Source organism: Mus musculus, chromosome 4, assembly GCF_000001635.26.
Source record: "Mus musculus strain C57BL/6J chromosome 4, GRCm38.p6 C57BL/6J".
Classification (NCBI taxonomy): domain Eukaryota; kingdom Metazoa; phylum Chordata; class Mammalia; order Rodentia; family Muridae; genus Mus; species Mus musculus.
In genome coordinates, this window is record NC_000070.6 from 56,793,423 (window position 1) to 56,814,909 (window position 21,487).

At 44.3% G+C, this 21,487-nt stretch overlaps 3 protein-coding genes across 6 annotated transcripts in view; 1 reads left to right on the top strand and 2 right to left on the bottom strand.

Annotated features, from left to right (window-relative positions):
* The window catches only part of Elp1 (elongator complex protein 1), a 56,023-nt gene extending 46,876 nt beyond the window's left edge, over positions 1-9,147 (bottom strand). Inside the window, exons 1-6 of one of the 2 annotated variants that reach the window (XR_390319.2) lie at positions 8,737-9,147; positions 6,553-6,715; positions 5,236-5,388; positions 3,082-3,163; positions 2,084-2,164; positions 668-753 (exon numbers count right to left, since the gene is read on the bottom strand). Coding sequence is in view for 1 of the 2 variants with exons in the window: in NM_026079.3 (NP_080355.2) it covers positions 668-753; positions 2,084-2,164; positions 3,082-3,163; positions 5,236-5,388; positions 6,553-6,702 (552 nt within the window). In the remaining variant the exon portion in view is untranslated. The remainder of the gene's footprint in view (positions 1-667; positions 754-2,083; positions 2,165-3,081; positions 3,164-5,235; positions 5,389-6,552; positions 6,716-8,736) is intronic. The other variant, NM_026079.3, reaches the window with a different exon arrangement.
* On the top strand, positions 8,907-16,183 carry Abitram (actin binding transcription modulator). Of its 2 annotated transcripts, NM_001081420.1 has the most exons (6): positions 8,907-9,304; positions 10,174-10,225; positions 10,732-10,861; positions 12,260-12,336; positions 12,456-12,525; positions 12,612-16,183. In NM_001081420.1, the coding sequence occupies exons 1-6, from the start codon at positions 9,190-9,192 to the stop codon at positions 12,747-12,749; spliced, it is 582 nt and encodes a 193-aa protein (NP_001074889.1). In that variant the 5' UTR covers positions 8,907-9,189; the 3' UTR covers positions 12,750-16,183. The 2 variants fall into 2 exon arrangements, with proteins under 2 accessions (NP_001074889.1, XP_011248308.1); XM_011250006.3 differs by lacking the exons at positions 12,260-12,336; positions 12,456-12,525; positions 12,612-16,183 and adding an exon at positions 11,892-12,253 and having other exon boundaries at positions 8,929-9,304.
* Positions 16,184-17,512: 1,329 nt separating this feature from the next.
* The window catches only part of Ctnnal1 (catenin (cadherin associated protein), alpha-like 1), a 54,441-nt gene continuing 50,466 nt past the window's right edge, over positions 17,513-21,487 (bottom strand). For both annotated transcript variants that reach the window (XM_017320319.2, NM_018761.3), the window contains 4 exons: positions 20,408-20,464; positions 19,756-19,869; positions 19,089-19,172; positions 17,513-18,966 (listed from right to left, as the gene is read on the bottom strand). In XM_017320319.2, coding sequence (XP_017175808.1) covers positions 18,907-18,966; positions 19,089-19,172; positions 19,756-19,869; positions 20,408-20,464 — 315 coding nt within the window. In that variant the 3' untranslated portion in view covers positions 17,513-18,906. The remainder of the gene's footprint in view (positions 18,967-19,088; positions 19,173-19,755; positions 19,870-20,407; positions 20,465-21,487) is intronic.

A 21,487-nucleotide genomic window follows, 5' to 3' on the forward strand; every position in this document is an offset into this window, starting at 1 on the left:
CTACCTGCTGGCTCTCCAGTATGTTCCTGATTTCCTAGCTTTTGTGAGCTATCATGCATGCACCTTGGTAATGCAACTATCTCTGAGTCATTTCTGCTCCTGTAAGTACCCCTTACCCATAATCTTGTATGTAACCCAATAAAACTCAGTGGTTCACCACGTTGGACTTTGGTGCTATCTGTACTTTAGTCTACCGTGGGATTCTCATCTTGCAGACTATGTCTCACCCAGACTGCAGCATGTGTATATGCTTATGTTGTAATTAGTGAGAGAACTTATCCAAGAAAGCAAGAAAACGTAAAACAACTTTACTGAGCCCAGCAAGGTGCCAGTAGCACATCAGAACACCATAGCCTGATACCAGATCATTCCTATGAGTACCGCTTCTGAATAAGCAATGGGCTTCTACCCATTTCTGAAACTATAAACTTCTGAGTCAAGACCAGGCCTTTAGGAAAAATGAAAGTAATGAGCAAAAGTTACTGTAGACTACTGGACAATAAATGAGACTGGGTGCAGTCCGTGAGAAAAAAAGAAGACTATCTCTCATGGGTGACTCACTGCCTGAGGACACCTGTCAGCTACCACCTTAAGACAACAGAAGAGATGCACTAGCCAGGCAGTGCTCCAGCACATGCAGAACGGGGCCCACATCATCCCGCCTTACCAACTGCACCGGAAAGGCTGTTGGCCTGCCTTCTGAGCCGTGGAACTGGGTCTGCTTACTGCCCCATCCAACAGTGACAAACTTGCCTACAGTTTTTCAAGAACAAGAAGACAAGTAATAAGCAGAGGAACTGAAATCGAAGCAGTTTCATTCATTCTTCATGAAGACAGTCACTGACAACTCAGGAAGCTGAGCATCAGCCATTAGGTTACAAACCGAGCCTCCAAATGACCTGCAGAAATGGTCCCAGCAGGACGTGAAAGGCCCTTTCTCTGGCAAGCCTGACCCAAGTCAGAAATCTGAACAAATATGAAGAGTCTATAAAACGTGTCCACAAGCACATAACTCAAGACAATAGCCAGCAATGCAGTTCTGATTTTTGGCTTTAAACCAACCAGCTAAGCTTTGTGCTGGTGGTGAAAGGGGCTTTACGTCACCAAATACAGTTCCTAGTGTAGACTTCTCTGAAACCCCAGAGTAACAGTGCCTAAAACCAGAACACAGGCTTCCTGCACTCTAGGTTGCTCTCCCTAAACGACACTACTTCTCTTATACAAAACACAGTGGCAATGATCCAGAGCCAGCACAGACTTTCTGCTCCTAGAGGCAGACGAGGCCTCATCCACAGGAGGCAACAGAAAGATGGTCCTGACACTATCCAGGACCAAGACTTCCCTCTTGCCACTAATTCTGAAGCAGACTACCTACAATTCAATAAATTATGGCTCAACACAGCCATTTCTAGTCTGCTTGCATGATGCATGTCCAAGTGTGATGATACACCCTCCAAGGACACTCTGCCACCACACATGAAGAGTGGTGGCTACTGCTGTGCTCAGCCTGGAGCTTCTCCGACAGGTCCCCAAGAGGTAGAGGACCAGAGTTAAATAAGAAAAGTCTTCCAATCAGACCGATAGTGAGTGATGGGCTCACAGCAGGGATCTGCAGACTGGAGCCTATGTCTGCCCTCACAAAGAAACTTAAAGCACAAACTTCAACTATCTTTCCTCTAATTTACTGCAAGGTTAAAAAAAAAAAGAAAAGCAAAACTCTAGCTGATCTAAAGCTGATCTAGTCTAGCTGGAAGGAAAAGAACACTGCCTTCTAACTGCCCCTACTCCTTTCTTGTGGCCCACTAATACACTGTACTCTAAACATGCTCCCCTTATTCTAACCTCAATAATTCTTTCCCTGTAATTCTAGTGTAAATCTTTCCTCAGGTTTAAGTGATATCCAGGAGACCTCATGGATAGATTTCCATTCACCAGAATATCGAGAAAGCTACCTGTCAGATCTGAAGGGAGGTTAGTGACATGTCTGTAAAGAACTGAGATGAACTTTCGGCTTATGACAACGAATGTTATGAGTAAGAAAATGGGTAAAACAGGTCACAGAATGTTTCCAAGAAACGCTTACCTTCTCCAAAATCATCCTGGTGGATCTGCTCCTCTGCGATCACTTCAAAGTCTTTTGTCATCATAATCAGGGTCTGTTGAGCTTAGGAGTTCATGTAACAAATCAGTCATTTCCAAGTGTCTGGGGCACCAGAAGCTACTGAGCCAGAATGAGGAGGCCCAGGTGGAAGAGGTAGACAGATGCATGCACACATAATGCCCTGAAACACAAGCTCTGAGCAGGCCAGCCTCCAGATGCTTCTCCTTAGCTACTGACTGTATAAATTCAACATAAAAGTCCCCAGGGCCCTCCTCTACTGCTTTAAAGATTGCTAGTTTTCTAAGACATTTCTATAGCTATAAACTGAATTCATCTGGAATAAAGCACCTCAAGGGAAAAGGAAACCAGGCATACAGAAGAGCTGTGAGGAATGTGTTTACTGGACAACAGAGCTTGATGCCTAAAGCTGCCCAGTGCAGACTCCTGCAGGTAGTCCTGTGATCTCCCACATCCACACCCACTGCCTAGAGTTACTACAGAGTCCCGAATTAGTAAATGAGTCTCAGAGCAAGGAGAGTCAAGAGGTTCTAGAAAGATTCTGTGAAGTTGTCTCAGAGGATGGAAAGAGGCCCATGAGTGTGACTTAGAGCTTAAAACTCAACTGCAAGTCTCTCTCTCTCTCTCTCTCTCTCTCTCTCTCAACCTCTCTCTCTCACACACACACACACACACACACACACACACACACACCCTGGTCTTAGAGTAGGTTAAGGCAAGCCCTGCTCACACTGACTGCCGAACTCAGCAGATTCCTCAGCTCTCCAACCCCGCTCCTCATTCCCAAAGACCACAAAGCTGCACAAACAACTCGGGATGCTAACAACGAGGCAAGCATTAAGAATACACTACCTTAACATTACAGTCAGCTATGATCGTACCAAGACTTGTGAAACTTGAGAAGTCTATATGAATTAGGAGCAAGTTTTACAAAGTCAGTTAGGCACCAGTGCAAAGCTTACCTGTGGCAAGAAGCAGCAGTTCTTGATCAGGACTCCAGCTCATGACAGAGATACCACTGGCCACACTCCCAACACATTCCAGCTGCATCAGAGAAAACCAAAAGGGACTGAGAACACCATTTTCTCAATAAAGGTTTACTATGGACTCCACTAAACAATCAAAACTTAAACACACAAAGGTGGCAGATCTACCAGGTGTGCCTTCTGGAACAACTGTTGAGAAAGGAGATGCAAAATTAGCATAGTAAACAGGAGGACATAAAACAATGACTCTATGAAAGACTTAGTTACTAGTAAGGTCCCTGGGAAATAAAGTGAGTCTTAGAGCGAGCAAAGGCTTGGGGAGTTCTGTGAAGGTCTCAAAGGTCAGCAGTAGGGCCAGGAGAGAACCATCGAGGAACCAGCGTGGAGGCTCCAAGGCTTAAAGAAGGATTAAAACTCAAAGGCAAGGAGATCCTGAGGAGCACACAAACATGGCATGAGGACAAAGGTGAAAGGGTATTTGGGGAACAGCGACTGGTCTTATCAGGCAACAAGGACACGGATTCTGTCTTGTGACAGTGAGAAGCCACAAATGGAGATAAAATGGACTGGGGCTGGCTCAGGAATCAGGAGACAATTTGGATGGAAAATTCTAACTTTTAAATGTGAGCAATACCAGTTAACTTATACATGATAGACTTTGACAATTCTCAGCGTGAATGAAGAGTAAAGTTTGTTAAGACATTCAAAGAAATGCTGAGGAGTGAAGGTGCCACAGCCTGGGACGGCCGAGCTCCATCTGGGAACTTGACAGAGCTACTTAAGCTTTCTAAGCCTCAAGCACTTCTAACCATGAGAAAGGACAAGCTACCTAACAAGAGCATAGTAGGGAGTAAATAAAAGTTTGCGTTAAAAAAAAATGTAGCAAGGGCTTGCGATAATCTAAGTCTTTACTAATTAAAAGCTGCAATTATTATCCCACTGTTAGTAACACTACAACTCCTGGGACACGAGTGGGGCTAAAGAGACCAGGCTACTGGGGTAATCAGACACACTGTCATTGTTAGCATGGAACTATGTAGCAAAGCTAGCCTTGAAATAATGGCAATCCACCTGCCTCAGCTTTCTAAGTGCTGGGACTGTGGGCATGAGACACCATGCCCAGTTTGGAAGAGGTAATTAAAAAGGATGGGGAAATTACGTAATTAAGAAGGTAAAAATAGCAGCCCAGTGGGTAAAGCCTGCAGCACAAGCCCTCTGACAATCTGAGTTCCAGCCCTAGAGCCTGCATGGTACAAGGAGAGCTGACTCCCACAAGCTTGGAACTTGCCCTCCACTCCTACCATGGCACTGCCACCACCACACACTCACATTATATACATAAACATAGTGTGTGTGTGTTTGTCTGTCTGTTTGTTTGTTTGTTTAAAGAGAGGGGGCTGGAAAGATGGCTCAGAGGGCAAAAGTAGTGGCTGCTTTTCCATAGGATCCAAATTCAATTCCCAGCATCCACAAAGCCATTCATTATCATTTGTAACTTCAGTTCCAAAAGATCTGATATCCTTTTCTGGCCTCTGCAGGCCAGAAATGTCTATAATGTACAAAGATACACGCAAGGAAAACACTCATACATTTAAGATAGAAAAAGGAAAAAAGGTAAGAAAGGCAGGCCAGCATTAGAGAGGTGGATGAAGGAGACGCTATGTGAGTTGGAGGTCAGCCAGGAATGTACAGTAAGACCCTGTAACAAAGAAAGAAAAGGGGGAAGGAGAATAAGAGGGGGAAGGGAGGAAGAATAGAAATCCAGAGAATCTGTCTTATTCTAGTGTAAAAGAGCAATAAGCTGCAGCCTAGCTCCCTCAAGTCTTAGAATATGCAACAGTGGATTACTGTAGTACTTGTATGAGACTCTAAAATCATCCAATCAGAAAACATAACCCAACTAAAGCATTCAGACTTTCTTAGTTGAGAAATTCAGATAAAAGGTAGCACACCATAAGAACAATTAGTTTTCATTCAATTTTTAAGTTCTAATTTAAAATGTAAGGTCCCAACTTTACTGTCTGATTAATGGATGCAGTAGACTAAACTGTTTTTAACTTAAATGTTTTAATGTCACACCCGGCTCAGCCGAGGGTACTTGGTACTCCTCCTCCCAGGCCTTACACCTACCTGCTGTGTGCTGAGATTGCAGACTATGACGTCCCCAGAGGCGGTGGCCACACACACAGATTCCTGATCCAGCAAGTCCTGAATACCCACAATGCAGCCACTTCCATCCTCTGGAAGAAAACCTTCTGCCACCAAAGAAATTTCAGTCTTCACCTTTCACAAAGCATACGCATAAGCAAATCAGTGTTTACATTCAAGAGTCATCATAGTTTCAGAAATAAAGTCTTCCTAATAATTCTTCTTATATATAAGATTTACTTATTTTTATTTTATGTATATGGATATTTTGCCTGCATGTATGCATGTGGACCATGTGTGTACCTGGTGCCCGCGGAAGCCCATTGATAGTGTGGGATTCCCTGGAACTGGAGTTGTAGATAGTTGTAAGCTGCCAAATGGGTGCTGGGAACTGAACTGGGGTTCCCTTTAAGAGTTGCCAGTACTATTAACCATTGACCATCTCTTCAGACCTTAATGATTCTTTTATAACATAAACTTTCCGAGTATTTCCCCTAGATTAAAACTCAAACTTTCATTTTAGAAAGATTGCAATGCTATTGTCTTAACAAGGAAATACCTAATAAATCCCCTCTACAAAAAAACAAAACAACAACAACAACAACAACAAAAACCAAATTATGTTCTGTTTAAAAATATCCTGTAAAAATGCAGCTAATGGCTGCGCCCTTTAGTCACATCTGTTTTCCAATGGGAGATCAAACTCAGGGCTTTGACTCCTTGTGAACACGTCTAGCCCCTCATTCAGTTGCCTATCATCTCTACAACGTGTGCAACAACAGTCAGTCACCTAAATAAAACGCATGAGCAGCAAGAAATACTCAAGGGAAGATATCAGAATCCACTTACAATTTTCAGAAATAGCCATGGTCAGTTCTAACCCTAAGAACTAGGACTTTAACCAGTTTGGATTAGAAGTCCAACATATTTAAAAGACTCTACAAGGCTCAGGTAGGGGGCTTCAAATTGCAGCACCACAAAATGAATAAAATGTAAAAGCTCTATGGACAATATTCATGTAGATTTCTAATTGATCACTAATATAAATTCACAGTAGACAGGGTGAAATGTGAGGTACCCACATAAAATATATGGTCAGAGCTTTGCCAACTTAGCTTACAAAATTAGCAGAGTTAAAAGTTCTATCTAGTAAGCCATATCTACACAAAGCAAAGAGACCAACTATTCCGGAATACGTGAATTACTTTGGATCTTAAGGGGACTAACGTGGAGAAGGAGGTTTGGAAGAAGACAAGTGCAGGGCCAAGGCAGGGGCTGGCATCTGCATCAGTGACCTACTTCTCTTCTCACAGGATCTACTTCCGTCAGTCCACGTTCTGAGCCAATCAGCACCGTGCCCTGCTCAGCTCGCAGACAGAAACACTGAGGTTTCCCTGGTGCCTGAATGTCCCGAAACTCCAGGGTCCGATGCAACTTCAGATTTCTCATGATGAAGCAATTTCTGAGGGAAAAAAAAAAAAACAAATTTTCCTCAATGAAACATTAAGTGCTAAAAGAGAAAGGACTACGGTAACAGAGATAAATGGCCACCCTCACATTGAGAAGGGTTCAGGAAGGAGAAAAGTGGTTAACGGAATAGGGAGTACTATTTAATGTGAACACACCAGCACATACACGGCTACACTCTCGCTTCCTAAAGCATCTAGCTTTACGTGGGGCTAATCTGCAGGTTAATTTACAACATGTTAAACCTGAAGACATCATCAAATGATAACTATAGCATATGCTATGACCAAATGTTGCCATGATCCAATTACCATGACCGACATCCCTCTCCATGAACCTGTACGCTGGCACTACCAGGGCCAGCCTCATCACTGCCACTCCAGAGGTAGGAGCATTAATCAGGCACGCTGTATCCCCAGACACAGAAATCCAGCCCCAGGCTTCATCCTGAGTTTCTGAGCCTCATTCTCAGTCTAATCCCAGTGTTACAGGGCCTTTCTATGAGGTGTTGGGTCCTGATGATGCCAAAATCTGCCCTAGTGTTGCTCCCTACCCATGGGAACTGCTTCCTTCCACTTGCCTTCCAAATTACTTGTTTTTCATTTTTTCTTTTTCTTCCTCCTATAGCAGTTTAAGTAATTCTTCATAATAATCCTGCTGAAATACTGTCTGGCCTCTACTGGACCCTGACTGATAAAACACAGCAAGGCAATCTGAGTTTTTAAAAGAATTACCGAGTTCAGGTCTGGAAAGACTGCTCAGAGGTTAATGAACACTGGCTGCTCTTCCAGAGGACCTGAGTTCAGTTCCCAACACCTACACAGCAGATAACAACTATCTATAACTCCAATTCCAGGGAACCCCATGCCTTCTTCTGGCCTCCATGGTCACTTGGTAAAAAGGCAAACTCATTAATCTCTCTAATGCCCCAATTCTTTTAGCATGAAAACCGACTTCTCTAAATTGTCATTCTGACACTGCTCACTCATTTAACTTTTTGGAGTTACACAGTCCTGTAGTTTTCTCAATGCTTTCAAAGTTAGGAAACATCTTCCAAATGTTTCTAGGATCATAATCTGCTAACAGCCTTCCTTTGGCACCTCCAACTGCACCTCCCTTGACTCCACCCACACATGTTCTAAGAGGTGCTTTCATACAACTTTGATCATGTCCCAAAATTCTGACCATTGATCCACTTTCTCCCCTACCTTCAGGCTTGGTAGCTCACTAAAGGGAAGATTAGATAAACCTATATACCTTGTAAATGAACAAGACCAAACTAAACATTAAACTCACATTAAAATCAATCCTGATATTATCATAAGCTGACCCTTACAAGCATATGAAATGCAACCTGAAAAACAGAGAACCTGCTGATCTCTTATCAAATAATAGCTCATCCTGGCTTGGGACTTATTGTCATCTCTGTTTCCACAAACTAAAATTTGTCTTTGTCTCTTTTTCTTTCACTTACACATCGAGATATTTGCTGGTTATATATCATGGTTCTCAATACGCAAACGAATCCTTTACACAATACCTAAGATCCGTTATGTGACTTACAACAAAACCTTGCCAAATGTTAGGCCCTAAAGACAAAAGACTATAAAATCACAGCCATCACAGAAATCCCGGCTTAGGTACACCAGGTAGGGAAGCACGAGATACACTACTTCATAGAAAAGTCCCAAATGCGAGCGAGAAGGGACCCGCAGCACAGCACAGAGGCCTCTATTTACCTATCACCTTCCACGACAAGCTGGTAGAGGTTTTATCTACACGCTACAAGGAAACCCGCAATTGGGGTACCGGACCCTCATCCCTCGCAGCGCCCCAAGACGGCCCCGGGGAAAACGTGTACAGAAAGCATCCGAAACTCGAAGAAAGAAGAGGTCCACGCCCGGCCCGCCGGCGCGCGCAGGCAGAAGCGCGTGCATCTCCCCTGCACCAGAACAGCCCTGGACAGCAAGACCAGGCCGCACACAGCGGCTCGGACTGGGACGGGCGAATGCTCACCTACGACGCCCTCGAGGCGGCTCCGAGCCCTCACGGCGCACTGGGTTTGGAAAGGAACCGCCGATGCACACGGGAGACGAGAAACACGATCCACTGAAGGGCGAAACACGCCAGGTAGCACCAGAAAGGCGGCGCGGACGTGGCGTCACCCGCGAGGCGCGCTGAGTGACGTCACCGGGTGGGTGTGGCCAGACGCGCCTCCTCAGGAGCTCGAGGGTGCTCAGAGGGTCCAGGGGATCGGGGAGCCCTCACCCGGCAGAGGCAGGACCTTGCTGTCTGCTGTCCCTCAGCTCTTTGACACCCGGTTGTTTTTGCCCCACAGTTGGGCTTTGGCCCAGGATCACAGGTGACTGGGGTCGGGGAGGGAGTTTGGCCGCCAGCCGGGGAGTCGCGCGCGTGCGCACGACACCAACCGGCTCCCACGCGCCGGAACTACGCTCCTGGACTAGAGGGATGGAAGAGCTCCGCTGCCCCGAAGCCAAGCTGGCGCCACCAGAGGTAGTCATAGCTACCGAAGCCCCGCCACCCTCCCTTGTGGATCGATACTTCACTCGCTGGTATAAAGCGGGTAAGTGCGGGATGGTGGTGAGCTCCGCTTTACCGCACGGGTGCAGGCACTTCTGCCACGCGATGCAAGCCACCCGTGCTCTTCCCTGAGCATCCTAGTCCCAGGAATACAGATTTGCGCTGATGAAGAGCTAAAATAGGCGCTTTCCTTCGTGGGAACCGCAGCGCCATGTGTGGGTTGTTTGCAGGAAAGGACGTGAACTAAACTAAGGAACTCCGCGTTGGTCTATCTGGGCTTTCCCCACACTACTAAGGGTTGGTGTGCTTGGAGGGATCAATCCTACGCCGAACCGGGAAGAAACCTTAGGCATGGAGAGAAAAATTAAGAAATGTTAAGGAAGCAGTATCTAGTGTTAAGAAGAAACTGTGCATATTGTCCACTGGACGTTTGAAATAGGCTTCTCTGGTGTTCGTTCTGCCAAGAAAATACCGATACCACCTTTGGGGATCCTCCTCTAGCCTCTATTTTAGCCTTTTTAAATTCAGGGAAACCGGTAGACCCACATATAATATTTAGGATAAGCATCCTAAATTCTCTTTAGGACTGAATTTAAAAAAAAACGTGTGATTTTTGCATACCATCAAGACAGCCTCACAAAACACCACCATAATGTCAGCAATGTGGCGCTTATAATAGTGTTTCTCTAGGTGTACTCATTTTAAAGTGACAAGATGGAGGAGCTAAGAATGTTACCTGCCTTAACACTGAGTAAAGGATTCTATGTAAATTAGGCCACTTAAAATACTTCATAGCCTTTATTTACTTTGCCCACTGTGCTCAGCTTCGCAATGAACAATCTTCATGAACCAAAGGAGGTAATCACGTGGTAAATGCCAGTTCAACAACCTGCGACTCATTTATTCCTCTAGATGTTAAAGGAAAACCCTGTGAGGACCACTGTATACTCCAGCACTCCAACCGGTAAGCAAACCGGGAATCTTAAACTATCAACACTTTCCTTCTGGTAGCTAGCCTGGTGCGGTCTTGGGTCGGGTATGAGCATTCATGAAACTGTCTTCTGTGGTGTTGAAACGGTGTTATAGGAGTGTGTTGGCAAGTCTTGTTCAGTCATATACTGTTTGGCCAACCTGCACCAACCACTGTACTGCTGGACCTAAGGAATGGTTCCTTGTGGAGGCATATGTCATGCTCTGTGTACACAGTCTTGCCTTGCTTCTCTGCTATCCCCGCTTACTAAAGTCTTGTGGTACTTTTCCCTTCCCGGGAAGGAGATTCAACTCTCCTTTCTCCTCTTGTTATTAAGCTCCCCGTGCTACACTTAGGCTCCAGTCTCAGCAAAGAGAAGGAGATAATCGGACTAGATGGAGGTCAGTGTGGATAGTCATCTCTCAGCAGGAGGATGTGTGTTACAGGAGGAGGGTTCTGACCATGCCTTAACACAGGACTGACTGTTTCTCTCCTTGTAGAATCTGTGTCATCACACTGGCAGGATCCCATCCAGTTCTTCAAAGTGGCAAAGCCATTCAAAGGATTTCCTATCAGATCAGTAACAATTGCAGCAGACTTGAGAACAAAGTATCTGGGAAATTTAAGCGGGTATGTTTCTGTAATTCTGTGATTTTTCTTTTCTCCTGTGATTTTTCTATTCTCCTGCTATGATGGATCCAGTCAGCCGTAAGACTTTTTCTAGCAGTTCAACAAAGTTTTCAGTAAAAACACTCACCCCTGCCCCCCAAAGTATATCAAGAAGCATAGTGAGTACCAGAAAGTTCTGGGATCCCGTTCTTCTTATCCTCAAAGGGTTGAGATGGAAGATGGGCCATGGCCTTTGCCTGTAATCCTACCTCTTGGGTGGCTGAGATAACACAATTGCAAGTATTAGACTTTATATGGCTATATAGTGAGTACCAGGCTGGGTAAGTCTATATAACAAAACCCACAAAAAATAAAAAAAGATTCTTGCCTTCAGCTGACCATGTTCACTATAGGAAAGAGTTTTAAAAAGAAGGCAATGTATGAAACACACACTTGCCTGCTAAGAGATATTTGACAAAGTACCCTTGATTTACCCATCTCCCAGAGGATCTAAAACAATGACCATACACGCTGTCAAGGAAATGTGTTACAATGTGGTTTTACTAATAGTGAAGGGGAATGCATTTTGGATAATTTTGTGGGGTTTATGTAAACATTTTTAATTTTTATTTATGTGTATATGTCTATGGCATGTGTATGCGGGAGCCAGCAGAGGTAAGGGCAACTTGTCAAATCTCCTAGAACTAGTTACAGGTAGTTTGAGCTACCATGTGGGTACTGAGAACTGAACCTGGGTTCTTTCTAAGAGCAGGAAACAGTTTTACCTTCTGAACTAGCTCTCCAGCCCACTAGTTTGTTTTTCAGTTAGAAAAATATCTCTTCTTCAAAAAGTCTTAGCAGTTGACCATGTAAAGTTCCTTTACCTATTAATTTCTAATATAAAAGATAGTGATGGTTTCAATATTTTTAATTTGTTGTTGTCGTTTCTGAGACAGGGTTTCACTGTAGCCCTGGCTAGCCTGGACTTCTATGTGGAGACCAGGCTAGCTTCAAACTCAGAGACTCACCTGACTTTGTCTTCTGATCACAGAGATGAAAGCAAAAGCACCATGCTCAGCAAAAGACAGGGGTCGTAATGAAGCTAAGCTTGTAGGCTGTTGCTGACCGTGTCGGAGTGAGTTTTATAATGTTGCTCACAGTGAATTACCCTAGAGATTGAAATCTTTATACCTGCCCATATGTACATTTCTCATTTGTGATTAAAATAAACACATATTAGTCTGTAACTAAACTACCCATTATTCTAAGATGGTCCCTAACACATAGTACGTTATCAAAATCATTCTGCTGTAAAACACAGATTCCACAACTAGGTCCTGTATTAACGGTGAGGGCTTCCTATTAGAGGAAAATGAAAATAAACAATTTTTTTTTAATTCTTTTCTTCTCACTACGCAGGGGGCACAGTTTCTAACAGAGCTTGCACCTCTGTGTAAGATATACTGCTCTGATGGAGAGGAATATACCATATCTAGGTAAGCATGCTGTGGCCATCCTGTGGACGCTTAGTGCTTTACCTCAAATGCCTGTGTCCACTGAAGGAAACATTACTGCCAAAAGGGTTGTTTGTAAAAATTCTTCTTTCTTTAAATAGCTGTGTTAGAGGTCGATTGATGGAGGTGAATGAAAACATTCTTCATCAGCCATCTCTTCTTCAAGAAAAGGTAAGGGAGAGGCGGGGAAGGGCACCCTGCCCACATACCTCTTAGAAGTCATCAGGCATTGCTAAGGGTTCTGCTTTCTTCCCCAGCCGTCCACTGAAGGCTACATTGCAGTTGTATTACCCAAATTTGAAGAAAGTAAAAGCGTAACAGAAGGGTTGCTGACACAGCAACAGTATGAAGAGGTTGTGGTAAAACGCACTAATGCCACAGCCACCACGCCCTGAGTCTTTCGATGGAGGCAGCACTGGATTCTCAGCCTACCCGGCCTAACCCATCAGTGCCCTGAAGACAGCCAGTGTGTATGAAGCATTCCTCGCAGCCGCCTAGCCGAGAGAGAAGCCTAAACCTTCACCTAACCTAATTTCCCTCCTTTGTCTTACATCACAAGCCTTGTTCCCATCTGTATTCAGGCTCTCAGACCTGCCTTGCCCAGGCTCTTGCTTTGTGTGCTGGGAAGCGCACTTGTGGGTGTTCACTTGCGTATACGTCAGAAAACAACTTCAAGTGCTTTTTTTAACCACAGTTTCTCATTGGCTTGGAACTTTGCCAGATAGCTCATGTACTTCCAGGGAGGTACCTGTGTTCTCTGCCTCCCACCTTCCCAGGCTGGTATTACAAGTACACACCACCATGCCCTCCTTTATATGGGCCTGGAAACCCAAACTCTGGGCTTCATGCTTTCAAGTTGTATTAGTTACTGTTCAGTTGCTGTGACAAAATACCACAACCAAAAGCAACTTCACAAAGACTTTATCTGGGCTTGTAGTCCAGAGGACTAGATGACTATAGCAGTGGGAAGGCAAGGTAGCCAGGGCAGGAAGCTAAGAGATCCCATCCCTACCACACACCAAGACTGCTCTTGGTGAACTGGAAGGAGAATGAGGTTATAAACAGGCCCTGGTGATACAATTCCCCATCAAGACTTTCTGTCCTAAAAGTCCCATAAGCCCCCCCAAACAGTACCAATGACTGGGGACCAAGTGTTCAAATACCTAAGTCTAAAGGGGTCATTTTTCATTCAATCTACAACATTCTTCCCATAATGGCTATAGGCTCATAGTCAGGTCATGCAAAATGTAGTTAGTCCAATATCAAAAGTTCCCATAGCCGTTAATAGTCTCAGTGCTGTTCCAAGATCTCTTCAGAGACTCAATGCAATGTCTTATCTCCCCTGTGAATCAGAGAGCCAGGAACATACTTCCAACACACAATGGCACAGAATATACATTCCCATTCCAAAAGGAAGGGGTGATGACATAGTGAGGGAATATTGGACCAAAGAGTAAAAGCATGATGAAAGCCAGACCCTGCAGCTCCATATTCTCTATCTAAGGGTTTAGTTTCTGAGATGCCTCTGACCCGTCCACACTGCTGCCTGTAACAGATCATTCTCTGGTGATTCTGCTCTGTGCAGCTCTTCCTTGGCAGATGTCTCACAACTTGTATTTCCAGTGTCTTGGGATTTGTGCCACAACCCAAATTTTACCTTGACAGCTTCACAGTGGCCTCTCATGGCCTTGCAGAAACTCTGTCTCTGCCACATGTTTCCTCAGTGACTTTCTGAAGCCAGGAAGAATCCACTTTTCATTCTTGCATCTTTTATGCCTGCAAAGCTAGTACCATGTGGAAAATAACTTGAAAAATAGACTGTCAGCTTACAGTGCCTTTCACGTCCACGGCAGCTCTTGTATGGTGGTGCTTTCTCCAAGCGAACAGCCAGGTTCTTAATGCTGTCTTTCAGAGTGGAGGTTTATCTGAAAGGATTCTCTCCTTGACCAACTTCCACTGTCCCAGTGTTGAGCAAGAGACACTTTAAAAAACTTTATTGATTCTCTGTGAGTTTCATATCATGCACCCCAGTCCCACTCATCTCCCTGTCCCTCATAATAGCCCTTCACCCTTGCAATCTCCTCCCAAAATAAAAGCCACACACACACACGAACAAAACAAAGCTTAGATAATATCTCGTGGAAAGTAGAATATCAGAGTGTGTCCCACAGTCTATACGTCTGTCTGTGCATCCTCACTTGCAAATGTTCATTGCAGTGAATGGTTGGTCTGGTTCGAGATCTCTGACTTTGTGACACCATCAATATTGTATCCTCAGCCAGGCGTGATGGCGCACACCTTTAATCCCAGCACTCAGGAGGCAGAGGCAGGTGGGTTTCTGAGTTCGAGGCCAGCCTTGTCTACGAAGTGAGTTCCAGGTCAGCCAGGGCTATACAGAGAAACCCCGTCTTGAAAAACCAAAAAGATATATTGCATCCTCCTCGGGACTCCTCCCAGTTATTCTGTTGTTGCTCTGTGTCATGGAGGTCCTGCAGCTTTGGAGCCGCAGGACTGGTCCCTTCACAGATTGAGGAGATTTGGGGGTGGGCCAATTCAGAGTCCTAGACCTGAGCCTGGCGGTAGCTGAGCTGGCCAAGAGGCCACCTCTTCCTTATCTGTACCACCTGGAGGAGCCCTTTTTCTTTCTTAAATGTGTGAGTGCTTTGTCTGCATGTACATTCGCATACTAGAAGAGGGCATCAGATTCCTTTACAGATAGTCATGAGCCATCATGTGGTTGCTGGGAATTTAACTCAGAACCTCTGGAAGAACAGTCACTGTCCTTAATCACTGAGCCATCTCTCCTGCCCAAACCAGGGGACTTCTTAATAGCCCCAGTCTCTAATAATAGCAGCCTTTCTCAGTACATGCCTCCCAGGTCATTAAGTCAATATTGAGCTTCTCTGTGTTCTCTTCACCAAGCTGTACACTTGGTATTTACCCCCAACGTGCTTGTTTTCACTGATCAAGTCTATACTGTCTTGAAATAGCTAGTGGCAGAGAAATCAGACCATTACTTTTTAATTCAGCGTCATGCCAAATCTCAGGACTTGGATAGAAAGCAGGCAGATTCTTCGTCAAGGGTCACATAAATGGCCTCCAGCTACTTTGCTAACAGAGACTGTTTGCCTCTAAAGCCCCAGGAGCCAGGGCCTCTACTGTCAATATTATTCCAAGCACTATAGTCTTCTAGGCTTAAAACAGCAAGTGCTGTTCCACAGTGCTCTCAGCATTCACCCATTTTTCTGGTCCAAAGTTCCAGAGTTCCACATTTAAAAAAAAATGCCCTCATGGTCACATTTTTTTCACAGCAACACTCTCACTTGTTGGTAGCTTCTGTATTAGTTGCCTATCTGTTGCTGGGATAAAACAACGTGACCAAAAGCTTACGGCCTCAGGGAGCTAGATGCTCATGGCAGCAGGCACAAGAAGCTGCAAGACCACACATCAGCACACCCTGGGAGCACACAGTGAAGTAGACCTTGGCTGTAAACACAAAGCCTGCCCCCAATGGCATGCCTCCTCCAGCAACTCTGTATCTTAAAAGTTCATAACATCCCCCAACAACAGCGCCACCAGCTAGGGACCAAGTGTTCAGTTACTTGAGACCAAGGCACTTTTCCTCCAGTCTACAGCAGAAGGCAAGCCCTACACTGACGGAGCCTTTTCTCCAGCCTCACTCTTCCTCTCTTGCTGCTCTAACAAGTGGCAAATAAGGAATGCTTTTCTGATGAGAAAACACAAAGCTCCTGAGAAAGATTGTGGTTTTACAGTTCTGTCACCAGGGAGTAAACTGTTAATAAACCGTTCCTCGACTTTTTAAAAGGTGGCTTTCTGTGTACGTTTTTCTCCACGTATGCGCGTGCATTACATGCATACAACACCTGTAAATGCCAAAATAAAACCTCAGACTCCTTGCAACTGCAGCTAGAGACAGTTGTGAGCCACCATGAAGGTACTTGGAAGTAAACCCAGATCCTCTGGAAAAACGACTGGTGCCGTCAGCCTTTGAGCCATCTCTCCAGCCCCTCACTTCAAGTATAAGTTTAACAGTTTGGTACTTTGGGGAAAAGGAAATGAACTGTCTGCCCTTCCCAAATCTGCTTCAAGGTGAAAGTGAAGAAGTCCAGCTTCATCTTCTCTGCTGTGGCTTTCTCTCTAGTTTGCTGGGGAGAGGCAGGAACGTGGAGTCTGCCTTCCACTCTGCATAGAGAAGCTCTGAGAACATCCAAGGGCTCTTCTGGCAAACGGGAGAACCATGCTGCAGTGTCAGTCTGGCTCCTGCACATACATGGTAGTGACTCCATCGTGCACAGTCACTACAGCTAATTTGCAGCCATGAAGGTGCTTGAGTCCAGAGACATAGACACCTTAGAGCAGAACAAGATCTTCTTACACTACTAAGCTACAAAAAACAGCTATGAAGTTCTTTCTGCCTTTGAATTAGACATTTACACTGAATTTAAAACAAAGACTTTAAATCTCCAAGTTTTTTAAGGCTGCAATATGCAATAACTGACCTTGCCCTGTTTTTAATGAAGTCATTTTAAGTGCAGCCAAGCAAAGTTTACTGAGAAGAAAGAAGTAGCTCCCTGTAAGTAGATGGGACAAAACCGAGTTTCCCTTATACGTTCTCACAGATGAGAATCTGATCTGTGACCTCCTCTGTCCTCGTGAGCTGGTGATGGCATGTGACCTGTTCCCTCACCCCCTTGGCAGCACTACTCCATTTTCAGGTGTGTAAAGCTACTTTGCAATAATTTGTAGAGAATTTTTTTTAATACTTTTAGTTTATAAGACAAACTTCTGTAACCTGAGGGGTAGCATAGCTGTCCCTTAATTATGCCATCTACCGGGAACATGCTAGGCTGAAAACTAGGCACACAGCAGCAGATCCTCACTTTCTGAGTAGCAGAAAGGATTCTCAGAGACTCGTGCTATGAGTCCATATCTGTTTCACTGGTTGTATCTTCCTCTGCTAGCTTTATTGCAAGTTGAGAGAATGTTGGCATCACAGAGTAAAAACCACGCTAGAAGCACTTTCAGATGCAGCACGTGGAAACGTACAGATTGGAATGGCATTTTCTAATTGTATCACTGGTCAGTATGCTGCCCCCAGATTTTGATAATGGATCAAAATTAAGCCAGTCGGTATGAGTTCAGTTTGAATGTACGATTTTTATTGAAGCTTATATTATCACATGATCTTTAATACTAACTAATAAACCCTATTTTGTCGTCAGAGATAATGGTATTGTTGCCACATATTTGATGGTCTTTTACAGTTTTGTTGAGGGAGCTGCTTTGTCACTGAGATAGCAACACTGAGAACCCAGTGAAGTTAGCATTCTGCTTCTCAGTTTAAAAAGAAATCCCAGAGTTTTCACTCACACGTGTTGGTACCAATCCTGACTTTTCACAGACGCTGGTTCCATTCAATCATTCCCTGTAACAGCTGCCTGCAAGACTAGGCTTTTGAAAGCCTGGTTATGTTGGCAGCTGTGACAGTAGCTAAAGGTGAGATTTCTGTATAGCACACGCTGGGACTGCACATGCTCCCTCTCTCGGCCCTCGTTCTGATAGTCTGCAGTACAGCAGATAGCTGGGCCATCTCCTGGGCAACCTTTGCCTTGCTTCATTACACAGCTTACAAGGTACACAGGTTTCCAGCAGAGTCATCTTCCCAGCCCAAGAAAAGGTTTAAATCCTAAAGTTAAAAAGACTAAAAATATTTATTTTAAAATGAGCATTCCAATTCCACATACATAAAATACAGTGTACAGGTGTCTGCGATCTAAACAGCCTCTTGGTTCCGATGTTCTGTCTTCTGCAGCTGTCATTTCCTCAATACTGAGAAGGGTACTTCAAACGTGTCTTTAACCCAGTAAGAAATACTTAGGATTCCATCCATTATTCAGGGCTGCCTGGTCAGCTGTGCTTACTACAGCTAACAAAAACCATCTCCTCTTCTGAAGTTGCTCCAGGCTTCTTTGGAGTGACTCCTGTGGTTTTTCCTTCCAGAAGTAGGGAAGGGACAGGTGCAGCCTCACAGCCTTACCAGTGAGATACTTATTAGAAGCAGCAGTGCTAACAGGTGTGATCTGGGACCAGGCACTGACGGCCCCTTATCCTGCTTCAACAAGAAATGAAGAAGAGTCCACAGGCCTCAAAAAAAAAGCTGCATTCAACAAGGCCACTGTATACTTTCTGCTGAAATTAGTGTTGTAAATAATCCGCTTAAAAACCAGTTAAGAATGCCAAGGAGAATGTGCATTTGCAATTGCTTCTTTGGGATTCAGCCGCCATTAAGACAGTTGGGATATTTGGTGTGTGCTGAAAAACACCCTGAGCACAGTGTTTGTTTTCAAATTGCACTGCTGTTAGAATCTTAGCAACCACCATAGCAACATGACTGTCTAATCTGAAGATCAGAAAAAAAGATTTCAGCATCCTCTTTAAAAGACTGATGAACTTATGAAAGTACAAAGGATCATTTGCGTTTTAAAATGTCAGCTGTGCCACATGGTATCCCTGAGATGAACCCCAGGCTGCTCAGTTTTGACCATCCATGGTATCTTTGTTCGTCGCAGAGCCCCATCTGTTATTTTCCATCTGGAGGAAAGAGTTAAGACAGTTAGCTGCTGCTGTGCTCTGAAAACAAGCTGCAAAGTGAAACGTGCACACTGTCATTTTCCTCTAAGTTAATAAAGCTGAATACAGAAAAACAACCTCACCTTCTTCAGTAGTTTATAGCAAAGTGAGAGGAGCTGGACCACAAGAGTCATCATGGATCTTATCTTTGTAATACACTTGTCAACCTACAGTGACAGAGCATGTGTGTCATTCTAAGAGCAGGACTTCCAAAACCATTATCATCTACATCATCAAGTTCCTCTATAAGTACAAATCAGGGTACCTGTGGGGACTTGAGGTTCCAGAACGAGGATAGCACTGGCTGCCTGGTCTCATGCCTGTCTCATGGAACCCCAGGCAGGACGATGGAACAACACTGTTCTATTTCAGGCTATGCATAAGCTTCTCAAAGCACTCCACACACTGACACTGCATCCCCTACTCCGCAGTTGTTTACACTCCGCCCAAATTCCTCAGCTATATTACAAGAGCCTGGACTCCACGGTATTTATGACGAGAGAAAGGAAGACTCCAGGTGAAGGACTCAGAAGTCGCTCCTTAGTACTAGGAACTCATCTGCAACCTCAAATCTAATTGGTGGTGACGTGCTGCTCTCTGGGGTCAGACACAGAGCAGCTGCTTTCAGACGAGCATGAAACATGGAAACAGACTCTGTGTGCACTTTAGCACGAAGGGCTGGAACTAAGTTGATAGAGACATAGGTAGCATTCTCCAGTGTTGCCCCAGACAACCCACCCTCTCCTTTACCTTTAGAAAGACTTTACTCTGCAAAGATGTCTTAGTTATTGTCTGAAGCTGGTGGCATAGAGGAATAAGTTTGTTTATTTCCAGGAGAAGCATAAGTTTGTCATCATCTTTTAGCTGAAATAGAATTTAGGAAGTTATTAAAACCTCAACAAAACTCCATCTTTTATACTTTTTTTTTTTTTTTTAAGAAAGCATCTCATACATTGCCCTGGCTGACCTGGCTAACCTGGTACTCCATATGTAGACCAGGTTGGCCTCAAACACTTAGAGACCACCTGTTTTAGTCTCCTGAGTGTTACACCATACCCAACCTATATCTCCCCCACCCCGTGCTTATATTTTAAGATATAAAAATAAGTAATTCCATTTTATAGAATGGCTTCATTTCCACAAATCATAAATATTGTGACATTTTGTCTCTGTGCATTCTAGACAAGGTCTTCCACTGGGCTAGATCCATTCTACCCCCAAGGAATATTTATAATCACACAAACATAACACAGTATAACAGAACAACAAAAGAACAGGATAACATAACAATGTTCTCTGAATGTGCTCCTAGCCTACGACTCGTATACCTTTATGTATCAGTAAAGTGTTTCCAGTGTGGGCATATGGAATCACTAGCATGGGACAGGGCGACATGCATTACCTGTTTTGAAAATGACTGTACACTTGAAGTAAGCTTTAATCCCTCTGCAGCAAAAACCTGGTAGAGAGGGAAACATCACTATTTTAGATCAACGTTTTCTGGATGGTTAGAAAACAAATATTACCAATTCTTTCACAGTTGAAAAATAACGCAGACGCTAAGGATGAGCCTCGGAGCTCCAGAAGTTCCTCACTGTGTCACAGGAAACATAGGGTTTAGCTAGAATCGGAAATTCTCCCAGACCTAAGACAAAATCCCCAGAGAGGCTCCTGTATACCTAAAGACCTCCAGTTATTCTGTAGAGCCACATGGACCTGGGATCCACAGCCTCATAAATTACCTGTTCCTTTTTGACAGCATCCCCAGATCACTTCATAAGATCTCCAGTTAGAGTGAGATGCCAAAGCTTTTAATTTCAGACTCCATTTTAGAGAGCCTGACCTAAGCTTGAACTAACAAACTGGATTCTAGCATTAATTTCCAAGTTGCCCCCCTTCAGAACCTGAGCCTAGCTCCAGTCTCTATGCTAATCCCCAAATGACCACCAATGCAGAGGGGAGCAGAAGTTAACTTTATGATATGACTCCCAGCACCAGCCAATTGTGTTAAAGGCCACAGGAGCTTTCCAATTAGATGCTTGCACTGCTTCCCTGCTTGCTGCTTACTATAAAGCCTTGCCAGATAGACCTTCAGGGCTCTCCCCCCCCTCACCAAAACCATTCTGTGTGATGGTGGTGCTTTGGGGGAGAGGGGCCCAAGTTAGCTTCAGTAGAAAAAGACCCTGCTGTGAGTTGCATCAGATTGGCTCTTGTGTGTGTTTTTGGGGATCACTAACATTTCCCTGGCACAACAATAGAGAGGAGCCATTTTTCTTCAGTATGTAGCCACTGGTAACTTGATTCAGTAAATACCCTCACAACTGTACACACGTAAGCAACCCCAGTTAACAAGTGGGTTATAAAAAATAAGAGACATGAGAATAGGAAGGCCATGACTTGAGCAAAAGAAAAAGCAAGTTCCAGAGGGAGAGGGAAAAAATATCATCAAAATGCATTATATACATGTGTGCATTTGTCAAAC

Excerpts from the sequence above, each read along its gene's own strand:
- Abitram (NM_001081420.1), top strand. The coding sequence starts at position 9,190 with ATGGAAGAGCTCCGCTGCCCCGAAGCCAAGCTGGCGCCACCAGAGGTA. Across the intron at positions 10,862-12,259 it reads TATCTGGGAAATTTAAGCGG|GGGGCACAGTTTCTAACAGA; the intron begins GTATGTTTCTGT and ends CTCACTACGCAG. Across the intron at positions 12,337-12,455 it reads GAGGAATATACCATATCTAG|CTGTGTTAGAGGTCGATTGA; the intron begins GTAAGCATGCTG and ends TTCTTTAAATAG.